The sequence below is a fragment of the Gekko japonicus genome, unplaced genomic scaffold, assembly GCF_001447785.1.
Source record: "Gekko japonicus isolate JY-2015 unplaced genomic scaffold, Gekko_japonicus_V1.1 scaffold449, whole genome shotgun sequence".
Lineage (NCBI taxonomy): Eukaryota > Metazoa > Chordata > Lepidosauria > Squamata > Gekkonidae > Gekko > Gekko japonicus.
The window spans coordinates 685,966-698,854 of NW_015170287.1; the positions used below are offsets into that span (position 1 = coordinate 685,966).

Here is a 12,889-nt window from a genome sequence, read left to right on the forward strand (position 1 = left end):
GAGGAGGGTGGGGTTTGGGGAGGAGAGGGACTCCAATGGGGTATAATGCCATACAGTCCACCTTCCAGCATGGCAATTTTCTCCAGGGGAATTGATCTCTGTCACTCAGAGATCAGTTGTAATCCCAGGAGGTCTCCAGCCACCACCTGGAGGTTGGCAACCCTCTTCTGGAAACATAGTTTTCAATGGTCGTGGAAATGGGTTTCAATATCTGATGCACACAATATAGCCCACTGCGATATATGACAGCCATGCACATTTCTTGGGTTCTTAAATGTGGTCGCATTGTCTTGAGCTTCATTATCAATTGTAATTCAGCAGTCTCTCTTTCTAGCCTCCCTTTGAAATTCCTTTCTAAGAGAGCTGCTACTTTTAGGTCAGCAACTGAACGTCTTGGAAGGTTGAAATGTTCCCCCACTCTTTTTTGAATGTTGTGGTTCCTAATGTCAGACTTATGTCCATTAATTCTTTGTTGAAGGGACTGGCCTGTTTGTCCAGTGTAGAGGGTGGAAGGGCATTTCAAAGAGAGATTACAAAGAGAGACTGTGGAATTGGAATTGACAATGAACCTCAAGACAATGCATCCACCTGGACTGAACTGAGACCTAGGTGTCCTGCCTCATTACCTGCTGTTTAAATCATTGTTTGCCAAAAGCACAGAAAACAGAAATCATCACTGTGCCTGAATTTTTCTTTGAGTTGTTATGTATGATGTTAAGCAACCTTGTTTGACTTGTATTCTGTTTTGCATTTTGTTGTGGCTTGTGTTTTGTCCTTTGACATGATACACATCTATGTTTAAGATTTATTTTATAAGACATGTACACATATGTTCTAAGTTCCACTTTATAAAGTTTCCTTCTATTATAACATTTTATTTAACTTTAATATAAGAATCAGACAAATAAGCTTGCACAAGTCTTTATTTATATATAATTGTTAGAAATTGCTTTTTCACAGTGTATTTTGTCACCAGTTTGGTGTGGTGGTTAAGTGCGCGGACTCTAATCTGGGAGAACCGGGTTTGATTTCCCACTCCTTCACTTGTAGCTGCTGGATGACCTTGGGCAAGCCATAGTTCTGGCACAGCTGTTCTTGAAAAGAGCAGTTTCTGTCAGAGCTTTCTGAGCCCCGCCTACCTCACAGGGTATCTGTTGTGGGGAGGGGGAGGGAAAGGAATTTGTAAGCCGCTCTGAGACTCCTTTGGGTAGTGAAGGTCAGGGTATAAATCCAATCTCTTCTCTTCTAGTTCTTGCTAATGTGAAATCTGAAATCACTCCACTTTCCAATAAATAGGACAGATGGACTCCCATTCTAGCTGTATCTGAAGAAGTGAGCAGTGACTTATCACAAAAACTCATACCCTGCCACATATTTTGTTAGTTTTTAAGGTCCTACTGGAGTCTTGCTCTTTTCTACTGCTACAGACATCTTGAGCTATCTCCAGGAAATAAAGTAGCTATTCAAAGTATTGTCAGGAGCACAGCACTAGAACGAGTGAAACCACATCGCCACAGCAACATCTTTCTGCATACCTCTGGAACCAATTTTGCTTCTGACTAGTGACATCTGTGAAAAAAGGCTTCCAGAATCTGTTTGAAATGCATGACTTTAATAGTACTGTAAAGAATGGTTTGCATCTGAATTTTAGATTGTGAAGTTAAAAGCTACTCACTGTTATATGTGATATTAAATCCACGTCCTGACATTGAGTGGTCAGCTTGAAATTCCAGACGTAAAATATGACTGTTACTAGTCAGATGGGAGGGCACTTCAGCTCCAGTGAATGTTCCAAGTATTGGAGAATCTGGAGAGTCACCATCTTTAATTGCAAGGAAGTCAAACTGGGACTCCAAGTCAAAGTCATTAAAAGAGAGATGAATGCGACTTCCTGGGTCTGAAATGATTGTCCAGATGCAATTCAAATTATTTCCATATCCCTCTGGGTAATCCGGAGAAAGAACAGTCCCCATCGGTGCCGTGAAATTAGAAAGACAAGGAACTGCCAAGAAAGAAATTGATTATTTTTTAAAAAAACTGGGCTTCCAAGACATATTTTCCAACAACAATCTCATTGTTAAATTTCTATCAAATGCACTAATTATCTTAACTCAAAGAAAACCACAACTGCAGCAAAACGATGAGCATCCACTGTGGCAACCTCATGAGCATCCCCTGGGATAACCACAGTTCGGACAAAGAGATTATGCTGCAAAGCCTCTGCTGGCTTTCAAGAGAGACAGGAAGTGGAAGGAAATGAGCTTTGCTCAGGCCAAGGGACTCTTCCTCAGTTCCATCCTCCCAAGAGTTGACTGATGCTGCAAAGGCCTTTTGGGGGGGGGGGGGGTACCTCTCTTGCTTTTCTTGATGGAATCGACTGGGCAGGGGTACCAGGATTGTGTTGCCTTGGACAGCTGTGCTGAGTACATAGATTGCTGGATGTGATATCCCTCCCCATCCGAGTTATTATCCCCCCACTGTAGCACCACTTGAGGGTGCAAACACACTTACTCCTCTGGAAAGATAACTGTAGCTGAAAAGGGGCAAACAGCTATGTCCTTGGCTGCAAAACCAATACAGAGTGTTTTAAATGGGTTATCTCATCTGCTACAACGCCCTTCCCTTTTCTATTGGGGAAGATACAGATTACTGGGGAAAAACAGTCCAACAGTCCTTACTCATTTGGTGATACTTATTGCCCTCTTTAGGGAACAGTTTAGACGAACAATTCCACAATGGAGATTGTCAGAAGGTCAAAGCTGTCTTGATAATCTGTAGTTCTCAATTAAGCAGTTGAACTACATGAGCCATCAAGAGTCCCCCCACAACATTCCTTGTTAGCCATACGCTATTTCCTACTTAATAATTCTATTTCACAAATGTTAATGTAACTCATAACCATTTAAACGAGGCACTGAGCTCTATTGCTCTCACTGTGTGTTATTCTTACTTTTTTTTGTAGAAGCACTGAAAGATACATTCGTTATATACTGCCAGGGCTCTTTTTGTAGAAAAAGCCCAGCAGGAACTCATTAGCATAATAGGCCACACCCGGCAACAGAAACTCATTAGCATATTAGGCCACACCCCTGACTGCACCACTCATTAGCATATTAAGCCACACCCCCACGTTACCAGAAGTGTGGTCATCCAGCCACACCCACCTTTTGCTTGTTATTCTGTTTACCTTGTTTGTTGTCAAAACCCAGGGCCTTTTTTTGTAGCAGGAACTCCTTTGCATGCTAGGCCATACACCCCTAATGTAGCCAATCCTAATGAGTTTCTGCTGTTGGGTGTGGCCTATTATGCTAATGAGTTCCTGCTGGGCGTGGCCAACTCGGGAGCCAGCCGGAACTCCGTTCCTGTGCGTTCCTGCCCAAAAATAGCCCTGCTGTAGACAATATATTACATAATTGCTACATTTCACACTGCATGATAATAATGTTAGACAATCAAAATATATCTCTGTATGATTATGTACATACTAAAAGTATTTATACATAATGCATGGAGGGGGGAAGAAAAGATTAGTAAATAATTTAAATGGCCTTGATTACAATTCAGCCACTACTAACTTCATAAAATATAACTGGCTTCTAATAGCATCTATAAAACAGTGTAAATGTGAGATAAAATACAAATATAAAATATACTGCGTTATACAAAATCACAACATGGCAGTATTATATGAAAGGATCCTACAGCCCCACTAGTAATGATATTACTGGGACGGATCCATGAGATTATTCTCATTCATCCAGGCTGATTAGGGAAGTTTTTGGCCAGCAGGAGAGATGCTAGAATCAGTGGAAGGGTTCCATGCCAAAGGAAAGTATTGCAGTTAGCACAACAGAGTTGTAGATTCTAATCAAATAATTTCTGCACAAAGACAGGGAACATTTATTTTACTTGGAATTAAGGTTTGAACTCAGACCATTATTTGATGACTGTATTAGGAAAAAGTCCTCCAGTATATAGTAGTTTGCCATGTTGTGATCAACATATTCCTTGGAAAATACCTCAGTAAATCGTGTGGTACTCACAAATGCAGATGGGTATGTTTGCCGACCACTGATTGTTCTCTTGACAAACAATAGATTTTTCTCCAATCAGTTCAAACCCAAACTGACACTCAAACCTTAACACGTCACGATTGGAAAATCCATCCCCTTCTCTAATGCCATATAATGGAGTTCCAGGATCCCCACAGCTTTCTTTTTCAATCTCTGTGGAAATAACAGATACATATTTTGTTGCCAGGTAAACAAATTAAACAGTCAATAGCCATTCTTTCCAATATGAAAGCAGTGGGAGAGAGAGGACACTGTGAGAACACAAACTTTCCATACACAAAGTAACTGCCATTTCTAGACTCTATATAAAAAGGTTTCCCTTGCTCGAAAGCAGTCAAATCCAACTTTAGGGGGTGGTGCTCATCTCTGTTTCCAAGCCAAAGAGCCAGTGTTGTCCAGAGAATTTCCCATGGTCATGTGGCCCGCAAGTTATTAATTCCTGAAAAGTATATTGTAGAGTTGTCATGTTCCCCTTGGCTACCAGGAGGGAAGGGGGATAGGGTTACCAGACACAGGTTAAGAAACTCCTGGAGATTTGGGGATAGAGCCTGGGGAGGACAGGGACCTCGGTGGGGTACAATGCCATGGAATCCCCCCTCCAAAGCATCCATTTTTTCCAGCAGAACTGACTTCTGTAGTGTGGAGATGAGCTGTAATTCTGAGGAATCCCCATGTCACACCTGAAGGCTGGCATCCCTAGGTACAGTGACCTGGTAGACATTATATACTTGGATTTTCAAAAGGCTTTTGACAAAGTACCTCACCAAATACTCCTGAGTAAACTCAGCAGTTATAGAATAAGAGGACTGGATTAAAAATTTGTTAAATGACAGGAAGCAAAGAGTAGGAAATGGACAGTCCTCACAATGTTTTCACAATGGACGGAAGAAAGCAGTGAGTTTTCACAAGGATCATGTATTGTGCTGGTACTATTTAATGTATTCATAAATGATCTGAAACTAGTGATAAGGTGCAATTATGGGGGATCCCCAGGTCCCATCTGGAGGCTGGGATCCCTAGTATATTGTCTTGGATCAGCCTAAAACATTTTTTTTTCAAAATAGAGCCATTTGGTCAGGTTTGCTCAGGACAATATCAGCCTGCAGACTAGTTGACTCATACGAACTCTCTACACAAGCAAAGCATCCCAAAATGGGTGACAGGTGACATCTATGTGTGCCCCCCTTGCCCGACTGGTGCAGAGTTTGGGCCTGGGATGTCACCAGTACGCTGATGACATCCAGCTGTATCAGTTGATGGGTGGCTGGCAGATACCACACCAGCAAATCTAGCTGAGGGTTTAGAGGCTGTGGTGGGATGGTTGAAGCACAGTCAGCTGAGTCTGAATCCTGCTACGACAGAGATTTTGTGGTTGGGGAGCGGGGATTCAGGGTTGGGGTGTTGTCTCCTGACCCTTGACAGCGTGCCCTTGAAATCATTATTGACTGTCAAGAGCCTGGGTGTGATCTTGGATGCCTCCTTATCAATGGAGGCCAAGATCACAAACGTTGTAAGACTGCTATTCTTCCAGCTGCACCAGGTCAGACAACTGGCCTCCTACCTGTCTTTCCCTGACTTAGTCACAGAAATCCATGCAATGGTCACCTCCAGATTGGACTACTGTAACTCACTCTACATAGAGCTACCCTTGAGACTGACCCAGAAACTCCAGCTGATCCAGAATGCAGCAGCACGAGTCCTCATGGGGACTCCACGTACAGCAGACATCCAACCTGTGCTCTGTGAGCTGTGCTGGCTTCCAGTGAAGTACTGGACAAGGTTATGGTATTAGCCTTTAAGGCCGTCATGGACCTACATATCTTCAGGACCACCTCTCCTGGTATACTCCCTGAAGGGTATTACACTCGGTCAATAAGGACCTGCTGGTGGTTCCTGGCTTAAGAGACATCTGGCTGTCCTCGACCAGGGCCAGGGCATTTTTGGCCCTGGCCCCCAACCTGGTGAAACGCTCTGCCAAACAACATCTGTGTCCTGTGGGACTTAGTGCAGTTCCACAGGGCATGCAAGGCAGAGATGTTCCACTAGACATTTGGTTGAGGGCAGCAACAGTTTTCCATCTGACTGGCACTCCTGTTCCTCCTGCCTCCCCAAATGAGGCAGTGACATTCTGGCAGTTCCATCTCCATCTTACTGGCTATAGGTTATTACTGCTGTATAATATATTATGGATTTTTAATATGATTCTATTATGTAAAGATTTTATATGGGTGTACACCGTCCGGAGCCCCATCCTACAGGGGAGGGTGGTTTAAAAAAAGAAAAATAATCGTAATCATAAGGCTAGCCTGATCTCATCAGATTTTGGAAGCTAAGCAGGGTTAGCCCTGGTTAGCAATTGGATGGAAGACCACCAAGGAAGTCCAGGGTTACTACACAAAGGCAGACAATGGTGAACCACTTCTGTTCATCTCTTACCTTGAAAACCCTACAGGGTTCACCATAAGTCTGCTGCGACTTGAATGCACCTTCCACCACCACACAAGCAAAATTCAATTAACTCATGATGACTTCATCATACAATGACAGGCTTCTCAAGACCTATCATGTTGTCATGGGCTGCAGCCAGCATGGGAAATCTTTTTCTCCCAAGAACAGCACACAATGAGAAGGGGTATTAATAGACTCTGGATAATTACTCAACAAAATCTGGAGCACTACTGCCCTGGGGGTAAAAACAACAACAACATAGTACATGGTTCATGGCCCAGTTCAGTATTATACATAATTGCTGTGTTCCTTTCAGTGTAATAGGCACTTCACAATTTCATTTAAATAAATACATTTTACCTCCTCATAAGAAAAAAGTATGTTGCATCTTCTTTTTTTAAAGAAGCCTTTAAAGCTTCTTGTTTTTTTCAAAAAACCCCAAACCCAATACAGTGAAAAGATACACATAATAAAAGAGTATACATACTAGGTACAATGTACAACAATAACATTAGGTACAACCATCAGTGCAACCATAAAACCCCCATGAAATTGAGAGTTCTATTTCTTACATTTTGCTGCAAGTTCCATTCTCTCCACAATCCTCCACCATAATGAGTCTAATCTGGAAGCATTTCTATTTTGTTGGTAGGGTGTTAGTTTCACCAGTGCATAGGCATTTTCTTTTAATACACACACACACACGCATTCCTAACAAAGGCCAGGTTTGCCAACTCCATCCTGGGAAATTACTGGATATTTGTGGGTAGTGCCTGTGGAGGGGGGGGGGTCTGGGGAGGGGTTTCTCCTAGAATCTATGCCATATGAATTCTATGGTATATAGGGGGGGGGCAAACTTGCTTAATGTAATAGCCACATAGAATAAACATAATGTTCGAGAGCTGCAAGACATGAACAAAAATCACACACACATTTTTATCGGAAAATATGCAAATCTGCTTTTTATTAACATTAAATTAGACTGTGTGAAAGAGCCATGTGTATCTCCTGAGTATATGGTAGAGTTGTCATTTTCTCCAAGGGAACTGATCTGGAGATCAATTGTAATTCTGGGAGAACTCCAGACCACACCAGGAGGCTGACAACCCTAGCAAAACCAATCTGGCTGTGGTAATCATCTCTGATACTAGTACTACATGATGATTTTTATGCATATCAACTACACAGTATAACAGTCACTCTTTGCTTTATAAGGAATCTGTCTGTCTAATCTGACTGATACAATTTTCATCACTTGTTTCCAGTAATCTGTTGCCTGTTTACATATCCAAGACATACTGAAAAAGTCTACCATCTCCATAAAACCAGCAATTACTATACCCAGGCTGAGATCATATGTACCAGAAGCTGTGACAGACATGCAATTCCCCCGCGGATTAAAGGGCTGCGATCAGATGGACATATCTGTCCAGCGTCCCGGAGTCGTTGGCGGGGCGTCTTGTCATGCCACAGGAGTGTCACAAAAAGCCACCGGGGAAAGGCTAGTAGTATCCAGAACTGCGGGTCAGGCTGGCGGAAGTCTAATCGCACAAACGCACGTCAGTTCACCCCGGGGCAAACAGCCTTGCTTCCCGCCCACAGTTCCTCGCTGGTGTGATGGGAGCCCCAATTCCATAGATCTTGGCTAGTCTGAAAGGGGTTAGCTCATTTTCATTAGATTTTCCCTATGAGATGCAAATCCTAAAGGTGGTTCCATACATAAGTAAATATCTCCAGCTTCTAAATCAATCATTTTTTAATCAAAACAACCAGTCAGAAATTTCACCTCTTCTCCTCATGGTCTATGTAGACAAAGGGGCGTCAAGCATGAGGAAAACCTCTTCACATTACAGCATACAGAAAAGTTGTAAATTCTCCCTCCCATGTTTTGTTCCTTTTATTTTCTTTAAACAACAGATTACTGCCATAATATGCTGTCTAAATACTCCTTGAAAATTGTTGTCACTCTCTTTCAAATCCTTTATCATCAGAGGATATCTGTGGGTTGAACGCTGAGGGGAAAACAACAGCAAATCCGCATTTCATGGCCAAAAATAATTTGAGGAGCCCACTATTATAGCAACAGGACCATAGCAAACCCCCCCCCCAATTCCATCTTTCCACATAGACAACAATTGGAAAAACCACTGTAGAACCACCAATGGACTCACCCACATAACTCCCAAGACAGTTAATGGAAGGCCAAAGGTGTGACCAGCTAATCTGAGGTAGCAGCCATATTTAGAGATTCCTCCAAAGATGCTAAGGGTTTTTTAAAAAATAATTTTAAGTTTTGCTTGAAAAGCCTTGGAAATGTATATGTTAATTAATAGCTTATAGATAATTAACATCCCAATTCTAGATTTACAACATGAGCTATGAAGAATATTCCTGCAGATTTTCTAGATATGAACAGAATCCTCTGGACAAACAACAGACAGGGTTTTGATCGTGTTTTGATCATGATGAATTCAATTTACAAATGACTACATTTCACAAAACAACTACCAAGAACTTGGTATACAGTGCTACTGCTATTTTGTGTGTGTGTGTGTAAAGTGTTATCAAGTCATAACTGACCCCAGAGGGTTTTCAAGGCAAGGAATGAGCAGATTCACTCTTAAATTCACTGCCGTGGTGCTCACAAGGATGCTGAGCAAGAGTTAATAGGTAATCACTTGGTGAAATGAAATATTTCTGTCCTTTGCATACTTGTTCTAGTCTTAGAGGTCAGGCATAATGTGTAGGTGACTCACTTAACCCGTAGGGATAGAGGATGGTCACTTGCTGTACAAATGTGTTTTGACAGAAGGACTCTGCCTTCAATCCCTACAGAAGCAACTTGTCTATCCAGTTTCTTCTATTCAAGTAAAGCAGATCAGACTGTGGACGTCACAACAGATTGAATATAAAAGCAAAAAAGGTTACTGCAAAGCAGAATGCTTATATCACCAGAGACATCAGCAAATGTATCCAAATATTTCATCTAAATTGATATTTATTTTAAAAGGGGGGGGATGGACTTGATTTAACCGTTGTTATGATGGATTGCCCTAGATGTGCACCTCCATTTTCAATAAACAGCAGATCTAGCCAGTCCAAGATGGCTCACATGGGCATCATAATGTAGAAGTGGATGTGGATCTGCATTTAGAATATGTTTACATGGACAGATCTTTCTTGTTGGAATGGGGGCATAAATAGTTGTTTTTTTAAAAAAAAATCTCTGTGCATCAGTTTTATTTTACTTCTCTAGATAAAGCAGATGAGATGCAAACTGGGTTATAGATAAAGGCTTCTGGAAATCACTATAATTAAAAAAATACAAAATCATCTGAGTTTTCAATGAGTTTACACTAGCACTGGTTCCCAAAGTGAGCCGTACCGCCCCCTGGGGGGTGCTGAAATGATTCAGGTGAGCTGGAATGATCCAGGTGCAGATCCACAAACTGCATCTTTTTGTCCACTTCTTGAAGGTAGATTTCCAGGGTGGCGCAGAGTAATTTCTTTTCCTGAAAAATGGTGGCAGGCCAAATAAGTTTGGGGATCTCTGCGTGACTTGGAGTAAGCCCTACTGAATAGACTTGAGAAGAACTGTGAATAGATCTGTTTAGGAACGATCTTTCAATCTCTAATGTCATAAGGCCGGGGGGGGGGGGGGGTTTCTGTATTCTGTCTCTACTGGATATGATGCTGAAGCCATATTTCTGTGAACTGGAAAGTCAAAGCTCCACTGGCCTTACCTTGCACATGTTGAAGAGTTTCAAACCACTATTTAATTTCATATACCTCTTGTTAGAGTCTACTGGGACCCTTATTTACTTATTTAAATGAGTTGTTCCCCATATTTCTCTGCTTTATTTCCTTCAGGCAAATTAGAATCAGCAGAAAATTTTAAGAACATTGTGTGTCCCTTCGGATATATTATTGGAATTATTTCCAAACTTCTTGTTTCCATCCCAGCTACGGGGATTAAAGCACATTTAGTTCCATTCAACTACACATTGGAGTATACTATAGTGCTTATATAAGGCAGCAAGGTTTGCACTAGGACAGGGTCACTTTTTGCTTCAGCTACCTCTCTCAGCAATGGCAGCAGATACAGAGGGAAGGAAGACAGTATAATCGTTATGGAAGGAGCAAGAATAAGTCAATGCTGCTGTGGCTGCCTAGCAGATATGCAAGTCTCATGTATGCTTTGGGGCGGGGGGCTTCTTTGATGCTGCTGCTTGGTTGTGGTCCAGCTCAGTTTTCAATGTCTTGTGAAATTTAGCCACCATCACATCAGGATGCACGCTGTCTTTTGGTCCTCACTGCTCCTTCAGACTACTGGGTCCTCTGCATTTCATGGCATTCACTTCAGTTTAGCATGCTGAGAACTTTGCCACAAACATGCTCACCAGGTAGGAAGGTTGTGTTGGTCTGTAGGAGAAGAGCTGAAGTTGAGCCTAGTAGCACCTTAAAGGCCAAGATTCCCAGAGTATACATTTTTGAGAGTCCAAGCTCTGACAAAGGGAGCTTGGATTCTCAAAAGTTTATATCTTGGCAACCTGATTGGTCTTTAAGGTGCTACTGGACTCAAGTCAATACCTTGTGCAAACTCTGTCAATGACATGTGAGGTGAGCTCTTGATGTGATCTCAGCGATCCCTGGTTATCATCCATTTCAAGCACAGCACTCTGCTGGGCAGCTTTGCACCTGTGCGGTAGTCATGCTGTCAATGCAGCTGCTTTTCCTCAAGCGCCCAGTTCAAGGACTTCTTATCTACTGGACAAGAATTGGGGTTTCTGTGGACTTTGGCACGATTACAATGTTCTTTGTACCTTGGTGTGAGATCTTTTTTTTTCTTTTGGTCTGCTGGTCAAGGATACATTTACAGTGGGCTCATGGTGAAGTAACTGATTATATCTCTCATACTTTATTAAAGACACAGTGTTGTGTAATTACCCTTTGCTGCATTACCATATTTAGAATGCTGGAAACTAGATTTAAATAGCTTTTTTAAAATTTAGCATAGCCATTTGATGGAGATTTCATTATTATTGACTGAGTTCTACATGGAGAACTGCCAAAGTGTTTCTCCCAAAAGAAGGAATTTATTTATTATTTTAATTTATAGCCCGCCCTCCCCACAAGCGGGCTCAGGGCGGCTCACAAATAGGGCACATGCCAATACATAAAACAGGTTAAACAGCATAAAAACAGTCACTTCAATATTACAAAACTATAAAGTGCTCTAGATGTTTCAGATTGGTCTTCAATAAAAAGATGGCAGTAGTATACAGAAGATAAAACAGTTAAAGAACAGATGATAAAATGGGCAATTAATATGAACAAAGAAATAGACATGGCAACTTGGGAATTTTTGGGGAAAAATGCTATGAAAATATCAACATGTAATAATTTAAAAGAAAAATGTTATAAGATGATGTATAGATGGTACATGACACCAAAAAAGATTGCAAATATGAATAGTAATATGTCGAATAAGTGTTGGAAATGTAAAAAAATAGAGGGCTCCTTTTATCATATGTGGTGGACTTGTGATAAGGCAAAGAGTTATTCGACTGAAATACATAGAGCAATGGGAAAAATTGTGAAATGTAAATTTAAGAAGGAACCGGAAATACTATTGTTGGGACTTAAAATGGAGGAAGTCAACATGGCAAAAAGAACATTGTTGTGGTATATGATTACAACTGCCAGAATGATGTATGCTCAAGCTTGGAAACAGGACAGAGTCCCTGAAATTGCGGAATGGATAAAGAAATTACTCTTTATGGTTGAAATGGACAAAATGACAAGGAAACTTAAGAATTTAGAGGCGGAAGAATTTTTTGAAGACTGGAAAGATTTTAAAGAATACTTAGAGAAATACTGTGATGTAAAGAACAATCTGATTTGCTTTGATAGTTACTAAAATGAAATGATAATAGAATAAGGATAAATATATAAGAATATTAGTTGATATATAAGTTACCTATAGATTGCGAATAGCGAGAAAGGGAGATATAAAGAAAATCTAAGATATGGGCTGGAGGTTGGAGCACCGTGGGAAGCCAGAAGGGAGTGGGGTACAGTAGAAAAGGATGTACGATAACTAATTTGATATATGTTTAACTTTTTATTATGTCCTAATAAAGTGTTTTGAAAAAAAAAGATGGCATCTTCAAAATGGTACTCCCAGATTAGTGGTGTCAGCTCCACGCAGCACCGTCGTTCACTCCTTCCAGGGCCAGTTGATGATGATGGTAGAGGTAATGATGGTAAAGTAGTGATGGTAAGGTAGAATTAACTGGGAAAGAGCAGTGAGGGACCAAGAATATCTTCCTCAGTCCTCTGCTGGTGTTTCAGAGCCTGTTCTCCTC

General features: G+C 41.3%; 1 protein-coding gene across 1 annotated transcript in view; it reads right to left on the reverse strand.

Moving 5' to 3' along the window:
* CSMD3 (CUB and Sushi multiple domains 3) overlaps positions 1-12,889 on the reverse strand; it is a 796,050-nt gene that overhangs the window by 362,901 nt on the left and 420,260 nt on the right. The window contains exons 14-15 of the mRNA XM_015417873.1: positions 4,044-4,226; positions 1,676-2,002 (exon numbers count right to left, since the gene is read on the reverse strand). Coding sequence (XP_015273359.1) covers positions 1,676-2,002; positions 4,044-4,226 — 510 coding nt within the window. The remainder of the gene's footprint in view (positions 1-1,675; positions 2,003-4,043; positions 4,227-12,889) is intronic.